Below are 19,765 nucleotides of genomic sequence, written 5' to 3'. Positions count from 1 at the left end.
TGGAGGGCATCTACCACACACGGTGCCTCAGGAAGGCCGTCAGCATCCATAAAGACTCATCACACCCCTGTAACGGACTGTTTGAACTACTTCCCTCCGGCAGACGTTACAAGGCCTTCTACGCCCGAACCTCCAGACTCAGAAACAGCTTTATTCCAAGAGCTATAGCGGCTCTGAACCGGCCCTGCTGAGTGCCCCTCACCCCCCCCCTGGACTGTCTCCCTCAGATGGTCACGACACACAGCTTATTTATTTATTTTACTTTTCTTTTTCATCGGCTGGAGATGCATACTAAATCTCGTTGCACTGACAATAAAATATATTATTATTATTATTATTATTATTATTATACAGAGAAATGTGAGGTGTTGCATTTTGTGAAATCTAACATGGGCAGGACTTGCACTGTGAATGGCAAGAGTGTTGTTGAGCAGAGTGATCTAGGAGCGCAGGTACAGGTCAAGGACTTGACATAGTTCTTTGAAAGTGGATAGGGTGTTCAAGAAGGCTTTCAGCAAAGTGGCCTTCATCAGTTAGAGTATTGAGTATAGTAAATAAAAAAGCTTAGTGTGTTATACAGTCCAATCATATTATGCACGGGTACCTGTGGAAAACGCCACAAGATTTACCTATCTTGGCAGCATGTTCACAGTAGTTGGAGATGTAGAGGTCAACTCCCAAATTGGTAAAGCTGCATCAGACTTCAGAAAAATGCAGCCAATATGGTCTGGTGGCGGGATATCCAAGATGCTAAAAGTCAAGCTCTTTCTTCTGCAGTTGTATAGGGCTCTGGTGAGATCACATCTGGAGAATTGTGTACAGTTTTGATCTCCTAATTTGAGGAAGGACATCCTTGTGATTGAGGCAGTGCAGCGTAGGTTCACGAGATTCATTCCTGAGATGGCGGGACTGGCATATGAGGAAAGATTGAAAAGACTAGGTTTGTATTCACTGTAGTTAAGAAGGATGAGGGGAGATCTTATAGAAACAAATAAAATTATAAAAGGACTGAACAAGCTAGATGCAGGAAAAATGGTCCCAATGTTGGGCGAGTCCAGAACCAGGGGCCACAGTCTTAGAATAAAGAGGTAATTTAAGACTGAGGTGAGAAAACACTTTTTCACCCAGAGAGTTGTGAATTTATTGAATTCCCTGCCACAGAGGGCAGTGGAGGCCAAGTCACTGGATGGGTTTAAGAGAGAGTTAAATAGAGCTCTAGGGGCTAGTGGAGTCAAGGGATATGGGGAGAAGGCAGGCACGGGTTATTGATAGGGGACGATCAGCCATGATCACAGTGAATGGTGGTGCTGACTCAAAAGGTCAAATGGCCTCCTCCTGCACCTATTTTCTATGTTTCTGTGTAAGAAGATAAGACTTCATTGCCTTCCATCACAGTGGGGAATGGGGAGGAGCCGCTGTGGTGGATGTTTATGTCAAATTTTTAGATAGTGTGTCTTGTTGCTTTTTTGGTATGACCATGGCAAATCAAATTCCTCGTATGTTGCAAAATATACTTGGCTAATAAATTACAATTATGATTATTATGAATACTGTTTGCAACCACTGAAGTGGCAGTCCGCTTCTTTAACGAAACAAACTTCCCATAACTATGCTCCTCTAAACTTTCTCTTCCCTCCCTGTATACTGTAAATGAGCCACCCATGGTGTTTTCAACTTGAAGAAGGGTCTCGACCCGAAATGTCACCCAAGCTGTGGAGAGCGAGCTGCGCAGTATATTCAAGAAAGAAGTCAATAGATTTTGGGATGCTAAGGAGATCAAGAAATACGAAGTTAATGCACTAAAAATTAAATGATCCACTTTATAATTGAATAGTGGAGTAGGCATGAAGAAATGAATGTTACACAGAAAAGCTGGAGAAACTCAGCGGGTGCAGCAGCATCTATGAGTTATGAAGAAATGAATGGTCTATTCCCAGATCTATTTCTTGGATCCTGGACAAGATGTATCCCCCACCCCCCCTGTGATATACTGGTCAATCTGAGTAGTACCTTCAGCAACAGACTGGATTCACCAAGATACAGGACAGAACGCCACAGGAGATTCTTCTTCCCTGTGGCTATCAAACTGTACAACTCCTTCCCCTTCTGTCATGGGGTAGGGGTAGACTGAGACTGACCCCCCCGCATTTGACAAGAAATTGAGAAATATGTTCAAATACCACATTAACAATGTGATTATAAAGGAATTTGTCCAACTTTAGAGCATCGAGTAAACATTTCAAAAATTGTTTCCGTGAGACAGGAAAAGTACTGAATGGATCTGCATTTATTTGGCCAGATAATATAAATGTTCATGTTTTCTCCACTGAAATACAATTGAACTCAATAATACTCCATCAGATATCAAAGAAACAACTATTTATCACAGTTCACGGCCAATGGAAAACATAAAGCAAGGAAACAATGTGACTCTTCATGATTATGCTACAGTAATAGCAGCACTTTCTGTTACTGTGGAAACTGGAACCACATACACACCATATCATAAAACAACTTTGTAATCATTCAACATGCATACAATTAAAGGAAATGATGGCTGGCTTTAAAAAATGTTTCATAAAAATAAAATTTGAATTCCAGTCAATTCTACAAACCTCGATGCTTTCTGGTGAAGCAGTTCCCTCTGCAGGGGCATCTGTGGCATCATCATCTTCTAAAGTTGCACGTTTATAGTTTGACATCTGTGAGATAAAAGATTTAAAGGATTCATTTAATTAAATGCTATCATGGTTTAAATGCTTAAATTACATCTCACGTGGGTAGTGTTTGGAACTGCAGACAACGGCTTGAATTAATAGGCTGTTATTTCTTCAAAGAAAGAAAAGTTTAACGTTGACGACGTGCATTCCTGTTGTCAACATTTCATCTAAAAATTTGAGTTAGAATAAGCGAGTTCGGTATCTCGATAAAAGCAAGGAATCATGGGATTTGTCAAAGGTCATTCGGGGGGAAAAAAGGTGAACGCAGCGCTGTATAAACTGTATAATTTATTAACTATTCTACCAAGGAATTAATCTAGAATTCTGACAACGCAATAGCTTCCTTTCTTGTTCTGCTGTTCACACACTACCACAGTTCTAGTTCAGCTCATTCATCTACAATTATGAGATATTCAAAAAGTTAAAGAATTTATTATTTTCATTTTATTATTTTCATTTAATCCTCAATGCATTTGCTGCTGGAATAAGAAAATATAACTTGTGTTTGAAACATTTTCTTAACCTTATTCATAATTATTGTGTAAAAATATAATTAATCTGAAGCAGGCAGCGATTGTAACAGTGTGATGTGGGATGATGCTTTACCTACAGGCGGTGTGATGTGGCGTTAAGGCAAAGATTCATCTCCGAGGAAAACTGAGTACAGGGTTGGCCCTGTGAAGGAGTCGCCAATCCGATATAAGCTTGCCCTTTAGTATTGGATAGATTGAGTGGAGGGTCTGTGCTGTTCCATGTTTGCGGTGGTTGCGGTGTCTTTCCCCCAGCCATCTCGCCCAGTGCACGTTGACCAGCACAGTTCGCCAGCTCTTGTTAGCAGAGGCTCTTTGTGCACGTGTTACCCAAAGCCCAAAGGTTTTGTGGAGGTTCTGCGTTAGGATCAGGCACGCAGTGAGCTAGCGAGAGGGCTGTCAGATCAGATCAGCCCAGGTTGACAAGTGGCCGAAGGGTGGATTGTAATGGGTCGTCATTAAACTGTTCCATCTGTGCGGCATCGCCAGCTCTCTCTCTCCCAGATCCCCCACCTCCAACTGTCGACAAAGTCTGACTGAGAAAATGCTCCCACTAATATTACGTTTGCCCACTCGCTGGGGCAGGCGGCACCTCCTTCAAAGAGAGCGAGAACAGATCCCATCAGCTGAGGAGCTGTGACCTGAGTGAAGCCTCTAGTTTGGCTGCGGTTCAAATGACTGCAAATTCTCATCATTATCACTGCCCGGTCACCCGCACCCGGCTCCCGACTGTGTGCTCTGGTCAGTCTGAAGAAGGGTTTCGGCCCGAAACATCGCCCATTTCCTTCGCTCCATAGATGCTGCTGCACCCGCTGAGTTTCTCCAGCACTTTTGTGTACCTTTGTGTGCCCTGACAGACTGGAACCAACCCCAGAGGGTAAAGCAACAGCATCTTTATTTAAGCCAACCCACCTCGAACACTTAACCAGCCTGTTCAAATCCGATCTGAACTTTCCAAATCAACACATTCTCCTTGTTTCCTTCAATCCAGGAAGGTTGTTTAGATAGGAATGTGAGGACTGTCTCAATAGGCAATAGACTATAGACAATATGTGCAGGAGTGGGCCATTCGGCCTTACAAGCCAGCACCGCCATTCAATGTGATCATGGCTGATCATCCACAATCAGTACCACATTCCTGCCTTCTCCCATATCCCCTGACTCCGCTATCTTAAAAAGCTCTATCTAACTCTCTCTTGAAAGCATCCAGAAAATTGCCCACCACTGCCTTCCGAGGCAGACAATTCCCCAGATTCACAACCCTCTGTGTGTAAAAGTTTTTCCTCATCTCCGTTCTAAATGGCTTACTCCTTATTCTTAAACAGTGGCCCCTGGTTCTGGACTCCCCCAACATCGGGAACATGTTTCCTGCCTCTAGCATGTCCAAACCCTTAATAAGTTTCAATAAGATATCCTCTCATCCTTCTAAATTCCAGAGTATACAAGCCCAGCTGCTCTATTCAATCAAAATATGACAGTCTTGTCATCCCAGGAATTAACCTCGTGAACCTACGCTGCACTCCCTCAATAACAATTCCTCAAATTTGGAGACCAAAACTGCACACAATACTCCAGGTGTGGTCTCATTAGGGCCCTGTTCAACTGCAGAAAGAGCTCTTTACTCCTATACTCAACTCCTCTTGTTAAGAAGGCCAACATGCCATTCACTTTCTTCCCTGCCTGCTGTACCTGCATGCTCAAATTGGTTGACCACACAACTTGTAATTCATGTAAATCAATATCGAACTTGAATGGCTGTGACTCGGGCTAATGCCAGGGATTTGATAATTGACTGGTTTGTTGTGGCCTACTGCTGACATATTTGATGGACACATTTATTTATGAATCTCATTGAAATGAATAAGCAGGTCCGTACACACACAGTAGCTCAGCTCGCGAGAGTGTTGATCCCGAATGACCCATGACCTGGGCATGTGCAGTTGTAATACCGAACTCGCTTATTACAATCATGATATTGTGCTCGCAGTTAATTATAGTAATTAAACTTAAAGTTTCAGCTGATGTTACTTACAGTATCTAATTCTATCCTGGAATTATTTTACAGACACATGATTGAGTGAAAGGTACACCATGGCACCAGACCCTTCAGCCTACTGAGTCCACACAAACCATTGAATCTACACACCCATACATCTTTCGAATGAGAGGGGAAACTTGGATCACCTAGTGAAGACCCACGTGGTCACAGGGAGAATGCGTACACTCCACACAGACAGGCAGCAGCTCCACTCGCTGTGCCACTGTGCCCCCTACCTGCCTGTATCAATAGCCCAAGTATCTCACCCACCTGGAGCAATATGACTAAATATTTTCTTAAAAGTTGCATGATTAATCTTTCAAAAGATCAAACAGCACTTTTAAAATCTGACAGCATTGAATTTGAACTATGCTGCAAGATGATCCAAACACGTTCCGTAAGGGTATCAAAAACGAACAAGCAGTAGAATGGCAGGCAGAAATAGACACAAAGTGCTGGAGTAACTCAGTGAGTCCGGCAGTGTATTTGGAGAAGGTAGATTGATGACACTAAGGGTCATAGGCATTCCATTTGTTTTTGGCTTGTCAGGCCAGGATTTAACTGGAAGGCTACTGCTCCCTAACAACATGCAGATGTGGCCAATGCAGATACTTTTCAGCCCGACACTTAAAATGCACATTGAGGGTTGAACAGGTGTCAACGATATCACGAAAAATGAACTCTATAGCTTACTCATGTCCACAACAATTCATCATTCCAATAATTTTGCAGTAATCTCGAGTAAGAGATTCCTTATATAAAATACAATGATTCAGCATCAAAGTCCAGGCCACTACCCCAAATGTCACCCATCCACTCCCTCCACGGATGCTGCCTGACACGCATTTTACTCCGGCACTACACATGTAACAATTATTGGAAAGGAAATGCTGAGAGACCAGGTAGAGTTGGGATTGCCATAGAGGGAGTACAGAGAAGGTTCACCAGACTGATTCCTGGGATGTCAGGACTTTGATATGAAGAAAGACTGGATAGACTCGGCTTGTACTCGCTAGAATTTAGAAGATTGAGGGGGGGGATCTTATAGAAACGTACAAAATTCTTAAGGGGTTGGACAGACTAGATGCAGGAAGATTGTTCCCGATGTTGGGGAAGTCCAGGACAAGGGGTCACAGTTTAAGGATAAGAGGGAAGTCTTTTAGGACGGAGATGAGAAAAAAAAATTCACACAGAGAGTGGTGAATCTCTGGAATGCTCTGCCACAGAATGTAGTTGAGGCCAGTTCATTGGCTATATTTAAGAGGGAGTTAGATGTGGCCCTTGTGGCTGAAGGGATCAGGGGGTATGGAGAGAAGGCAGGTACAGGATACCGAGTTGGATGATCAGCCATGATCATATTGAATGGCAGTGCAGGCTCGAAGGGCAGAATGGCCTACTCCTGCACCTATATTCTATGTTTCTATGTGATCAGTATTTTGACCACTTCTCTCTTTGGTGTAGTTTATTGAACATGTCAACAACAAATTAGTTTGAATTTGATGCAACTAAACAAAGCTAATAAATAGAAGGAAAGCTATCTCCAAGTCGGTCCTGTACATGTACTGAATCTACTTTTTGTACAGTATTGAATGGTCACTGGGATTTTCAGTTACACAGGATGTACTTCCTGCGGCCAATCTGCCACAGGCAATGATGGTCCAATTCTACACGGCCATCGTAGAGTCTGTTCTCACCTTCTCCATCGTGGTCTGGTTTGGCTCAGCCACCAAGCACGACACCGGGAGGCTGCAGCGAATCGTCCGATCAGCAGAGAAGGTTATTGGCTGCAACCTTCCCTCCATTGGTGAACTGTACACTGCAAGGGCCAGGAAGCGAGCGGGCAAGATCACCTCTGACCCCTCTCCCCCTGGCCGCAAACTCTTTGAATCACTTCCCTCTGGAAGGCGACTCCAGATTGTCAAAGCTGCCACAGCCAGACACAAAAACAGTTTTTATCCACGAGTAGTTGCTCTATTCAACAGCCAAAAATCTGTAGCCTCCCTTTGATCTGGTATTTTGTTGGTTCACATGCTTGATCAATGGTGTTTTATCATTAATGTTTTATTATTATTAATGTTTAGTGTTTTCTGATCATTCGTAACTGTCACTGTATGTCATGTTGTTACTTGTGGGCAGAGCACCAAGGCAAATTCCTTGTATGTGAATACTTGGCCAATAAATTTACTTCCTTAATGTTGAACAGATGATTTAGATTGTATGAAATTAATATAATTTCCATGAAATTGTTTGAAAAGACAACTGATAGCAGTTATGTTATTGTATCTCAAGCATTATTTTAAATATCTGTATATAGAAACGGTTTTGTGCATGTTGCCAAGGAAACCCAGCATATAATGTAATGAAATTGTTCCAACCAACCCAAGATAATTCCCCGAATCAGTATCTGACCTCATGACAAAGCACATCACTGTCCTCTGACACTGTGACTTCAACAATTTGAAATGTGGCGATTATAAAAATAGCAAGTCATGTTTCAGCTGTATAAAATGTTGGTGAGGCCACATTTGCAGTATTTTGTGCATTTCTGTTCATGGGAAAGATGTTGAGGATTTGGGGACGGTGCAGAAGTGGTTTACCAGGATGTTGGCTGGATTATAGAGTATTAACGAAAAAGAGGTTGGACAAACTTGGATTGTTTTATCCGGCACATTGACTGCTAAGAAGTGATCTGATCATAAGAAGTTTATAAAATGATGAGAGGTATAGTTAGTGTAGAAAGTCAGAGCCTTTATCCCAGGGTGGTAATGTCACATGCTAGGCAGCATATCTTTAAGGTGAGAAAGGAAAAGTTGAAAGGAGGGTTACAAGGATAATTTAATTTTCACGGAGAATGGTGGGTGCCTGGAATGCACTGCCCGGGGATGTGGTGAAAGCAGCTACGACAGCAACATTTCAAGAGGCATTTAGAAACATGAGCAGGCAGGGAATTGAGGGATTTTGACCATGTCGGCTCCGAGATTGGGGAATGAATTGCCTCTGCACGTTAAACAGGCCCCTTCTCTAGCTGTTTTTAAGTCACTCCTGAAGACATATCTATTCTCCATGGCCTTTGTAGACCAGTGAGGTGTTGAATTGTTTATTAACTTTATTTGCTTGGTTTTGCTGCGTTGTTTGTACTCGTGTTTTATGTTTTTTAATTTATTGTTTGGATTTTTGTATGTAATTTATGCGCCTCGTGTTAGTTGTATGTTCTGTTGTTCTGCCTGTTTTATGATGTCTTGCTTGTTTTCTTTTTTCTGTACAGCACTTTGGTCAGCTTTGGTTGTTTTTAAGGTGCTTAACAAATAAAGTTATTATTATTATTATTATGTATGTGCAGGCATATGTGCAGTTTACATTGGCGCCATTGATGTTATGGATGCAAGGGCTAAAAAGCTCAATCCTGTGCTGTATTTTTCTATGTTCTATGAAAGGTTGTCAGTCTGGAAGGTTAAATCCATTTTTTCTGGCTCCACGGATCTTGCTTGACCTGCTCTGAGCTTTTCCAACATTCTCTTTTATTCCAAATTACAGAAAATGCACTGACCTATACTTTACATTTGAAGTGCTTTTTTCTTTCTGTCCTCATTCATTTCCTAAATTACACCTCTTCCATTCAGATCAGCTGTAACTAACAAGCCTTCGTCTCTGACAGCCGAGACCACCAGCATTTCCATTATTCAGTCTCTCTTGGTCTCCACACAGCATTCCCTTCATCCTGACAATTTAATACATGCAGTTGTAAAGATCATTGGCCCAAGCGTTTTGCTCAGTTTATCTTTCCACCGATGCTACCTGAATTGTTAAGCACTTTGAAAAATGTCTGTTTTGATTTCAGATTTCTATAATTCATAGTTTTTTGTTTTTTGATGTGCGTCAGTGTGCCAAAAGTTGTCCACCAATTTATGAGTACTCAGAAAGTTATCTTCAAGAGCTTATTGCCATTTGCTTAAGGAAGGCCTTAACAAGCCAAACTTAAAAGGTTTCAACATATTTTCAAATTGATTTCCAATTCCAGACTGCAAATGTTATATAGTCTGACATAATTCAAACATCCATGATCATCTTGGACATTGCATGTTGGAAGCCTGGACCGACCGATATTGAGGTCCATTGGTTGGCAAGATTTTTTACTCAATACTATAAAACTATTGTCTTTTAAATCATAGTTTTCTTTCTGAACAGAAATTAACCATATAACCATATAACCATATAACAATTACAGCACGGAAACAGGCCATCTCGGCCCTACAAGTCCATGCCGAACAAATTTTTTTTTCCCCTTAGTCCCACCTGCCTGCACTCATACCATAACCCTCCATTCCCTTCGCATCCATATGCCTATCCAATTTATTTTTAAATGATACCAATGAACCTGCCTCCACCACTTCCACTGGGAGCTCATTCCACACCGCCACCACTCTCTGCGTAAAGAAGTTCCCCCTCATATTACCCCTAAACTTCTGTCCCTTAATTCTGAAGTCATGTCCTCTTGTTTGAATCTTCCCTATTCTCAAAGGGAAAAGCTTGTCCACATCAACTCTGTCTATCCCTCTCATCATTTTAAAGACTTCTATCAGGTCCCCCCTTAAATTCTTAAACCCCGTTACTGGCCTTACAAAGGTGTAGCTGGTGAAATGGTGATTACTAATATCAAAACCAGTGGGGAAAATATTGGGATATCACAGCGCAAGGTCACACATAATAGGGGGGAAACTACCCAACCTCAAATAATTGTAAAGTTTGCATTACCATTAGCGGCTCCACGAAATGTTGTTCTGAAGACGGCTTCATCCGGAATGGTGCCGGTGAGATACGGGATTGACAGCGTACAGCTGCGGATTGTCCGCTGTCTTCCTGGTGACCATCAGAGTATCGAACCAATGTGCAAGCGGGGCGAATTCTGGCTGTGGGATTAGTCGGCGCGAACTACCATTGTGCAGGTTTTCAAAATGAAAATCAAATCCATTGCGGCAGATTTGCGTTTGTGGGAGAGGGAGAGAGAGGAAAGGAAAGGCGAGCAACCATTCCCCAATGCAACAAGCGGATTACACGCCTGCAGACACTGACTGCATTCCGCAAACATCCTCCCCGCTGCCTGCCGCATGTTTACACAGGTTCTTGGTGTGGGGGGTGGGTGGGAGAGACAATCTCATTCCAACAGATCCCTCCTCTTCCATTCACGTCTCAACTGCAGCAGCTGCCGGCAGACTAGGGCAGAAAAGTTGGACATTCACTGCCCTACCAAGCGGTGCCACATAATATCGCGCTGGCCGACCGGCCGGGCTGCTATTGTTCCCTCGGAGCCTCAAGCGGTTCGTAGACTTTTAACACAGACAGGCGGTGTGTTTGTTCAAGCTCAAGGATCACAAACAATTAGTACGCCCCAGCTGAGGGTGTACAAAGGGACAGAAGTAAATGCCAAATCTAGGATTCAAATATGTTTAAAATGAATTAAATCATTTGCCAGCCATGGTGCTTGGTCTTCATAGTTCCTATGAAAATCACTAGAATTAGCTGTCGCTACTTGTCGCCGAGGAGCCTCTAACAAACTGGGCAAGTGTCGCCTGATATAATAATAATAATAATAATAATAATATTTATTTATATAGCACTTTTAAACAAAATCACTTTAAACCAAAGTGCTTTACAGAGATTAATTAAACTAATTGAACAGATTAAATGTCAATAAATCCATACAAAATAAAAAAGAAAAAGAAAAAAAGACACAGAACAGTACACTATAGAAATAAACAAGAAACGTCCCCCCACAGCAGAATTCACTGTGAGGGAAGGCACTAAAAATAATTTGATATTCAGTATAATCCAGCGATTACATATAGATAAACACAGAAACATGGAAAATAGGTGTAGACACATAGAAACATAGAAAATAGGTGCAGGAATAGGCCATTCGGCCCTTCTAGCCTGCACCGCCATTCAATATGATCATGGTTGATCATCCAACTCAGTATCCTGTACCTGCCTTCTCTCCATACCCCCTGATCCCTTTAGCCACAAGGGCCACATCTAACTCCCTCTTAAACATAGCCAATGAACTGGCCTCAACTACATTCTGTGGCAGAGAATTCCACAGATTCACCACACTCGGTGTAAAAAATGTTTTTCTCATCTCAGTCCTAAAAGATTTCCTCTTTATCCTTAAACTGTGACCCCTAGTTCTGGACTTCCCCAACATCGGGAACAATCTTCCTGCATCTATCCTTTCCAACCCCTTAAGAATTTTGTAAGTTTCTATGATATCCCCCCTCAACCTTCTAAAATCTAGCGAGTACAAGCCGAGTCTATCCAGTCTTTCTTCACATGAAAGTCCTGACATCCCAGGAATCAGTCTGGTGAACCTTCTCTGTACTCTCTCTATGGCAAGAATGTCCTTCCTCAGATTAGGAGGAAGCCATTTGGCTCTTCGAGTGATCATGGCTGATCATCCATAATCAATAACCCGTGCCTGCTTTCTCCCAATATCCCTTGATTCCACTAGCCCCTAGTGCTCTATCTACTCTCTTAAATTCATCCAGTGAATTGGTCTCCGCCGTCTTCTGTGGCAGAGAATTCCACAAATTCACAACTCTCTGGGTGAAATAGTTTTTTTCTTATCTCAGTTTTAAATAGCCTCCCCTTTATTCTTAGACTGTGGCCCCTGGTTGTGGGAACATTGGGAACATTTTTCCTGCATCTAGCTTGTCCAGTCCTTTTATAATGTTATACGTTTCTATACGATCACCTCTCATCCTTCTAAATTCCAGTGAATACGAGCCCAGTCTTTCCAATCTTTCCACATATGACAGTCCTGCCATCCTGAGGATTAACCTTGTAAACCTACTCTGCACTGCCTCAATAGCAAAGATGTCCTTCCTCAAATTAGGAGAACAAAACTGCACACAATACTCCAGATATGGTCTCACCACGGTCCTGTACAACTGCAGAACCTCTTTACTCCTATAGTCAAATCCTCTTGTTATGAAGTCCAACATACCATGAGCTTTCTTCACTGCCTGCTGTATCTACACATTTACTTTCAGTGACATGTAAAAGGACACCCAGGTCTCGTTGCACTCCCCTTTATCCTAATCTGACACCATTGAGATAATAATCTCCTCCTTGTTCTTGCTGCCAAAGTGGATAACCTCACATTATCTACATTATATTGCATCTGCCATGCATCTACCCATTCACTTAACATGTCCAAGTCACCCTGCAACCTCCTAGCATCCTCTTCGCAGTTCACACTGCCACCCAGCTTTTTGTCACCTGCAAATTCGCTAGTGTTGCTTTTAATCCCATCATCTAAATCATTAATATATGTTGTAAATAGTGGCACTCCACTCGCCACGGCCTGCCATTCTGACAGGGACCGTTTATTCCTACTCTTGGTTTCCTGTCTGCCAACCAATTCTCTATCCATGTCTATACCCTACCCCCAATACCATGTGCTCTAATTTTGCTCACTAATCTCCTGTGTGGGACCTTATTAAAGGCATTCTGAAAGTCCAGATACACTTTCTAAATGTGATATGTCTGAACGTTAGTTTAGGTGTCTCATGGTGTGTCTTGTGTGGGGGGTGGTGAGGGGGGTAAACGGGGGAACCGCCTTTGCTCGCCTCCTCAACAGAGAGGCGACTTTTTCCATGTCGCCTCCCTCACGGCCTAACAGCTTGGATTGGAGCCGCCTTTCCCAGAGTTGGCCCCAGAACTTCAGTAGCAGATGCAGCGTGGACTTTTCCATCGCAGAGCAGGCAGACACTTGCCGGGGGTTGCCCGAGAGGAGTGCTCCGATCGCTGGCCTGGTGACTTTGGCATCATGGGGCTGTGGTCTACGGAGCTTGTAGCTGCGGGTGTGGACTTACCATCCGGAGTCTGGGATCCCTTGCTGGGGATGCGCTGTAGAAGAGTTCCGACCGCTGGCCTGTGGCCTATAACATCCTGAAGCCGCGATCTCCGGTAGGAAAGTGCCGATTCGGGCACTCCAAGCCACGGAGTATGTTTGACCATCCCGACGTCAGAGGTTTAATCATCCCGACGAGAGGGCCTGTACATCGGGCCATCCGTAATGGCGACAATGAAGGATTTATAGCCCCGACCACGGATGAACAAATGCGGAGGACTGACTGAACTGACAGTGAAGAATGCTGTGGTGGATATTTGTTTTAATTCTATTGTGTATTGTGTATCTTTTTAAGTGTATTGCTGCTGGCAAATTCATTTCACTGCACCTTTGGGTGCATGTGATGAATAAAATTGACTTTGACTACATCCACTGGCTCCCCTTCATCCATTTTACTTGTCACATCTTCAAAAAATTCCAGAAGATTAGTCAAGCAGGATTTGCCCTTCATAAATACATGCTTTTTTTTTTTTTTTTTTTTTTTATAAATTTTATAAGAAGTTAATACAGCACAAAACAGTACAGTGGCACCTAATTTTAGGTGCCAACTATGTAATACCATAATCCATTCTATGTACAACCTCTAGTTTTATGTTATAAGAAGGAAGTAAGCAGAACAAGAAAAAGAAAACAATAGAAAGGAGAAAAAGTGGAAAAATAGATGGTAGAGAGTAGAAAAACGTGAAGTGTGTATATAAAAAATAAAAAAAGGAAGAGAGAAAGTGGAAAGTAGAAATAGAAGAGAAGGCCCCTTAAAAGAGAATTTTTCAAATCTGTATTCGGAGATGTAGCTCTATCCGCGTCTTGAACTGAAATCGGCAATCCTTACAGTACCGCTGCATCACATGATTCCAAAAAGTCGATGAAAGGAGACCAACTCTTTAAGAATTGGTCATATTTATCTATTAGTCGGAGTCTCATTTCTTCAAGGCGTGCTATGTCCATCATATTCCTAATCCACATTTTAACAGTTGGTGTGGTTGTATTATTCCAAAATTTAAGTATCAATTTCTTTCCAATTATTAACCCATAATTAAAAAAAACATTTTGATCTTTATTTAAATTGGTATCTTCTCCTATTATTCCAAATATAATCCATTCCGTTTTAGGTTCTATTCTTGACTTGAAAATCTTTGTAAATATATCAAATATATCACTCCAAAATTTATTCAACTTTGTACATCCAGCAAATGAGTGTGTTATATTAGCGTTTTGAAACAAACATTTATCGCATCTGGGAGAGACGTTTGGATAAAATTTATTCAACCTCGTTTTTGAATAATATAGTCTATGTAATAATTTGAATTGAATTAAATTATGTCTTGCATTAATAGAACAGTTATGTGTATTCATCAAATACTTTTCCCATCTATCCTTCGAGATCTTTATCATTAACTCTTGTTCCCAATCTTCCCTTAATGCTTCTGTTGAGGGTGATTCTCTATTTAATATATTATTATAAAAGTATGATATTAATTTTTGTGAATCAGCCTTAATATTCATTGCTTCTTCTAAAGGATCTAAAAATATAGTTTGAAATCTATGTGTATATTTCTTCATAAAGTCACATACTTGTATATATTTAAAATATTGATTATCCTTCAATTTAAATTTTAATTTTAATTGTTGAAATGATAACAGTTTGCCCACTTCATACATGTCCCCTACTTTCCTAATCCCCAGTCTATCCCATTGTTGATATGTGTTGTCAATGAGAGAAGGTTTGAATGCGGGGTTGTTCAATAGTGGAGTTAGTACTGATAAATTATTTAATTTCAAGGATACTTTTATTTGTTTCCAAATTCTTATTATATTGTGAATAATTGGGTTCTTCTTATATATTATACTATTCAATTTTATCGGTGAGAGCAGGATCGTTCCTATATCGTGCGGATAGCACTCCTCTTTCTCCATTCTTATCCACTCCAACTGCTGAGTGGAACTATCCAGCCAGTATATTATGTTCTTAATATGCACTGCCCAGTAGTAATATATAAAGTTAGGTAATGATAAACCCCCAACTTCTTTAGATTTGCACAAATGCTTTCGTTGAATTCTATGTGTTCTGTAGTCCCATATAAAATTAGTGATAGTGGAATCTAATTTTTTGAAAAAATATTTTGGAATATATATTGGGATCGCTTGAAACAAATATATTAATTGTGGTAAGAAAGTCATTTTTATAGCGTTAATTCTACCTATCAATGAGAGTGGAAGCGTTTTCCAAAATTTAATCGTATCATTCAGTTTATTTAATAGTGGTGTAAAATTGGCACTAAATAATGATTTGTGTCTACTCGTAATTTGAATACCCAGGTACTTGAATTTTTCTGTTGCAATTTTGAAGGGGAATTTTAGTAAGTGTCTCGAGTCCTGTGGATTTAAAGACATAATTTCGCTTTTATTCCAATTTATTCTATATCCTGAAAAAGAACCGAATTCCTCAATTAGTGTTAATAAGGTGGGTATACTCGTTTGTGTATTAGTAATATATAAAAGCATATCATCAGCGTATAATGAAATTTTATTCTTTGAGTCCTTACTGTTATATCCGTGAATATTCGGGTGATTTCTAATCCTTTCGGCCAGCGGTTCTATCATAAGGGCAAATAGCAATGGTGATAAGGCACACCCTTGCCTATTACCCCTTGATAAGTAAAATTTTGGAGATAGCGTATTGTTAGTTAATATTCTTGCCGTAGGTCTATCATAAAGTAGTTTAATCCATCTAATAAAATTCTCTCCCATATTAAATTTTTGGAGTACCTTGTATAAATACTGCCATTCTACTTGATCAAATGCCTTCTCTGCATCCAACGTGACCACTGAGATATCTTCATTGTCCTTCTTATGAGAGTACATTATATTAAAAAGCCTTCTCAAATTATTAAATGATTGTCTTTTGGGTATAAATCCCGTTTGATCCGTATTTATTAAATTGTTAATATAATTATTTAGCCTTCTAGCTAGAATCTTTGCTAAAATTTTCTGATCCGTATTTAGAAGTGATATAGCTCTATAAGAACCAGGCTCATCTAAATCTTTATCTTTTTTTGGTATAAGCGTTATTGTTGCTTCTGCTAGGGTTTCTGGTAGTTTATTTTCAGTAAAAGCCTGCGTGTATAAGTTAAATAATCTTGGTACAATTGACTCCTGAAATCTTTTATAAAATTCATTACTAAAGCCATCTGGTCCTGGGGTCTTCCCATTTTTCAATGAGTTTATTATTTGTTTTATTTCTTCACTAGTAATCCGTGCTCCTAATTGCTCTTGTTCTAAACTATCCAATTTTGGGAGCTTGCAATTATCTAAAAAATTTGTAATTTTACTTACATCTGTCTTTATTTTGGATGTGTATAAATTATGATAAAATTGGGCAAACCTCTTATTAATATCCTTAGGCAATGTTAGAAACTCACCCTTGTCCGATTTAATTTTTGTAATAGTTTTTTCCTTTTCTCGTTGCTTCAGTTGCCTCGCAAGCAGTTTATGTGGCTTATCCCCAAATTTGAAGTGAGCTTGTTTTGTAATTTGGAATAATCTTATTACTCTAGCCGATAATATTCTATTGACTTTATATTTCAGTAAAGTTATCTTATTATGTTTATTTATGGTTGGGTCAGTTGCATTGTCCAGTTCTAGTAATTTTATCTTCTGTTCTATCCGCTGAAGTTCTCTTTAAATACATAAGTTCTCATAAATACATGCTGACGTGGAAGAATCATTTTACTGCTATCCAAATGAGCCGTTATTACTTCTTTATTAATTGACTCCAGCATCTTCTCCACCACCAATGTCAGGCTAACTGGTCTATAATTCCCTGTTTTCTCTCTCGTTCCTTTCTTGAAAAGTGGGATGACATTAGCTACCCTCCAATCCACAGGAACTGATCCTGAATCTATAGAACATTGGGAAATGATCACCAATGCGACCACGATTTCTGCTACACCTCCCATCTCTATACGTCCCTAAGCATTCCAGGTCTAGTAAATACAGCTACGTTACACTTGCTCAAATGGGAAATAATATTTCTTGCACTCTGCTATTTTCCCAGGAGATAGTCTGTTTTTTACCAAAGATAGACACCAAAAGCTGGAATAACTCAGGCAGCATCTCTGGAGAGAAGGAATGGGTGACGTTTCTGGGCGAGACCCTTCTTCAGACTGATATTCAGTGTAATCCAGCGATTACATGCATCCATGGAAACATCCTTCCCTTCAAAGGAAAGGAATGGAACGTGCACTGTATTGTAGTAATGATATATACCACTGAAGAAGGGTCTCGACCCGAAACGTCTACCTGTATTCATTTTCTCTAGAGATGCTGTCTGACCCGCTGAGTTACACCAGCTTTTTCTGTCTATGGTTTAAACCAGCATCTGCAGTTCCTTCTAACACAATAGGAGAGGAGAGCCTTCCTTTTCCCGGCTCATTGCACTGATCCAATCAGCTGCGAGGTAATGCACAGGTCCCGCCATCACACTCAACGCTCGCCATGCAGGGAGATTGCACTCGAGGAAACGGCAGCTGCACGCAGCGTTACGCATTCGAGAGATGGATAGCTCAGAAATAGGCAAAATGTCTTATGGTGTAAAAGTACTTTACTTACACCATAAAATTAGCAAAGACCAAGATATGAGCATTCCAATCAAATCACTTAAATCAAGTGATCGATATTTTAGCACAGTATGTCCATTATATCTTTTAATGTAAATGTTTAAGTGGGTTAGAGATTCTATTAATTCAGTAAAGATGCATAGTGATGTTGGACTATTTTTTGTTGGCATGCATCAGAGAACAAGGGTGTGAAACAGGGTTTTCCTCAGCATCACGCTTGGAGAAGTTTTTGGTCGTACATTCTGAGGAAAGGACATGAAAAAGTAAAATAGATGAATACAAACGATATGTAACCTAGATAAGGTTTGCTATCATTCTCAATACTGCACCTAATTCCAAGTTCCAGTCAATGATATCATATTAATCCCAGATCAATTATCCCAAAAACTATGATCAATTTGGTGCAACAATGCAATGCCCAATTCACAATACGTGGGAACCCTATTCCCTATTCAGTTAAATGATACAGTACTAAATTCCCTGTTCAATTCATTTTGTGCTTAATTTTACTTCGGAGTCACGCAAGTGACTACGTGAAGAACCCACCCAGTGCGCAGGCGCGGCATTACGCCAGCAGCGCAACAGCGGCGGCAGCTGGAGCCAGGCTCTCCAGCTGCAGGATAAAAGACAAGACCTCAGGTAAGTGAGTCTTTTGTATTACAGAGTCGCTAGCATGGCTACCCGCAAGCGACAAAGCAAACGGACTGCCTGCCCAACTCCCCCCGAGGAAGGGTCGACATCTGGGCGGCAGCCACCGGCGGCAGAGGAGCATTTTCAGCGCTCCCGTACACCCGACCCCGAGCCGCTCCCTGTGCTGCCGACTTCAACACCTCGCACAGGGAGGAAATCCACCCGTAAAACGGACCGGCCGGTGGTCTCTGACTCGTCGGAGGAACGGGAACATTCTCCACCGGCTAAACGGGGAGACAGCCGCTTAAGCTGCATGAGGCAGCTCCTCGAACAAATGTTCGAGCAGGAGATGCAGGCAAGGCATCTCCAGGGAGGACGGGCTGAGGCCTCCTCCAAACCGTCACCTTACCCCTCTGCTCCCTCCTTATTTGAGGTCAGCAAGGGAGGCCAGGACTGGGCTGGCTTATCGCAGGGGCAGGCGGACGACTGCACAAGTATGCCAGGGGAGCAGGAGGAAGAAGAGCTGCTGGGTGTGGTCAACAGGTATGCGGCGCCCCCGAAGGCCGGGAGAATGCTGACCCCAAAAATGGCGGCCAGCATAAACCGGCTATCCAACAAGCCTCTCCAGGAAAAAGTAATCCAGGAGGCTCTCGAGACATACACGGCACCCGAGAACTGTGAGGCGCTGCGGGTTAAGACCGTCAATGGCCAGATATGGAGCCAGCTAGGCCAACATATTAGGAGCCAAGAGCTGAAAATGCAGCGCATCCTGAAGCTCCATACCGCTGCCATCACCGCCTTTGCTCGGTCCGCAGAGCACACGGACCTCACTACACCTCAACAGGATGTCCTAGCTCTGATGTGTAACACCCACTTTGAGATGAACAACTTAAGGCGGGAAAACATCAGGCCTGCCCTCAACCCCAAATATGCGGGGCTTTGCAAAGCTCCTGCGCCAGAGAAAGAGGCGCTGCTATTTGGGGCTGACCTGGGAAAAAGGCTCAAAGAACTTGATGAGGCGGCCAAACCAGTAGGCCTCATGAGGGCAGGACCAGCGCCGAGCAGGGCGAAGACACCCAGTTGGCAGCACCCCTCGGCATCCACCAGCAGATACCGGACTGGTGAAAGCCTGGCTACCGCTCCTCACTACCCCCATAGCTCTTTTTTAGAGAGGGGCCCAGAGCGGAGCCGTGGGAAGATACGCCGCCCCGTGACAGCACCAACAAAAACGCCCGCGAGCCAAACCCACCAACGAAGACGCTCCCAAAAATGAACATGGAGGTAGGTGGGTCTGGTTCCTGTCAACATACAATAACCAAGGGTGT

General features: G+C 41.9%; 1 protein-coding gene across 2 annotated transcripts in view; it reads right to left on the bottom strand.

The window, feature by feature from the left end:
* LOC129703188 (endothelin-converting enzyme 2-like) overlaps positions 1-19,765 on the bottom strand; it is a 311,584-nt gene that overhangs the window by 271,499 nt on the left and 20,320 nt on the right. Inside the window, exons 1-2 of one of the 2 annotated variants that reach the window (XM_055645375.1) lie at positions 10,041-10,439; positions 2,616-2,702 (exon numbers count right to left, since the gene is read on the bottom strand). In XM_055645375.1, the coding sequence (XP_055501350.1) occupies positions 2,616-2,702; positions 10,041-10,082 (129 nt within the window). In that variant the 5' untranslated portion in view covers positions 10,083-10,439. Of the gene's footprint in view, positions 1-2,615; positions 2,703-10,040; positions 10,440-19,765 lie in introns of those variants that run through there. The other variant, XM_055645376.1, reaches the window with a different exon arrangement.

This window comes from Leucoraja erinacea, chromosome 14 (assembly GCF_028641065.1).
Source record: "Leucoraja erinacea ecotype New England chromosome 14, Leri_hhj_1, whole genome shotgun sequence".
Lineage (NCBI taxonomy): Eukaryota > Metazoa > Chordata > Chondrichthyes > Rajiformes > Rajidae > Leucoraja > Leucoraja erinaceus.
Note: the sequence above shows the minus strand (reverse complement) of the source record. Positions and strands in the feature narration are given on the sequence as shown.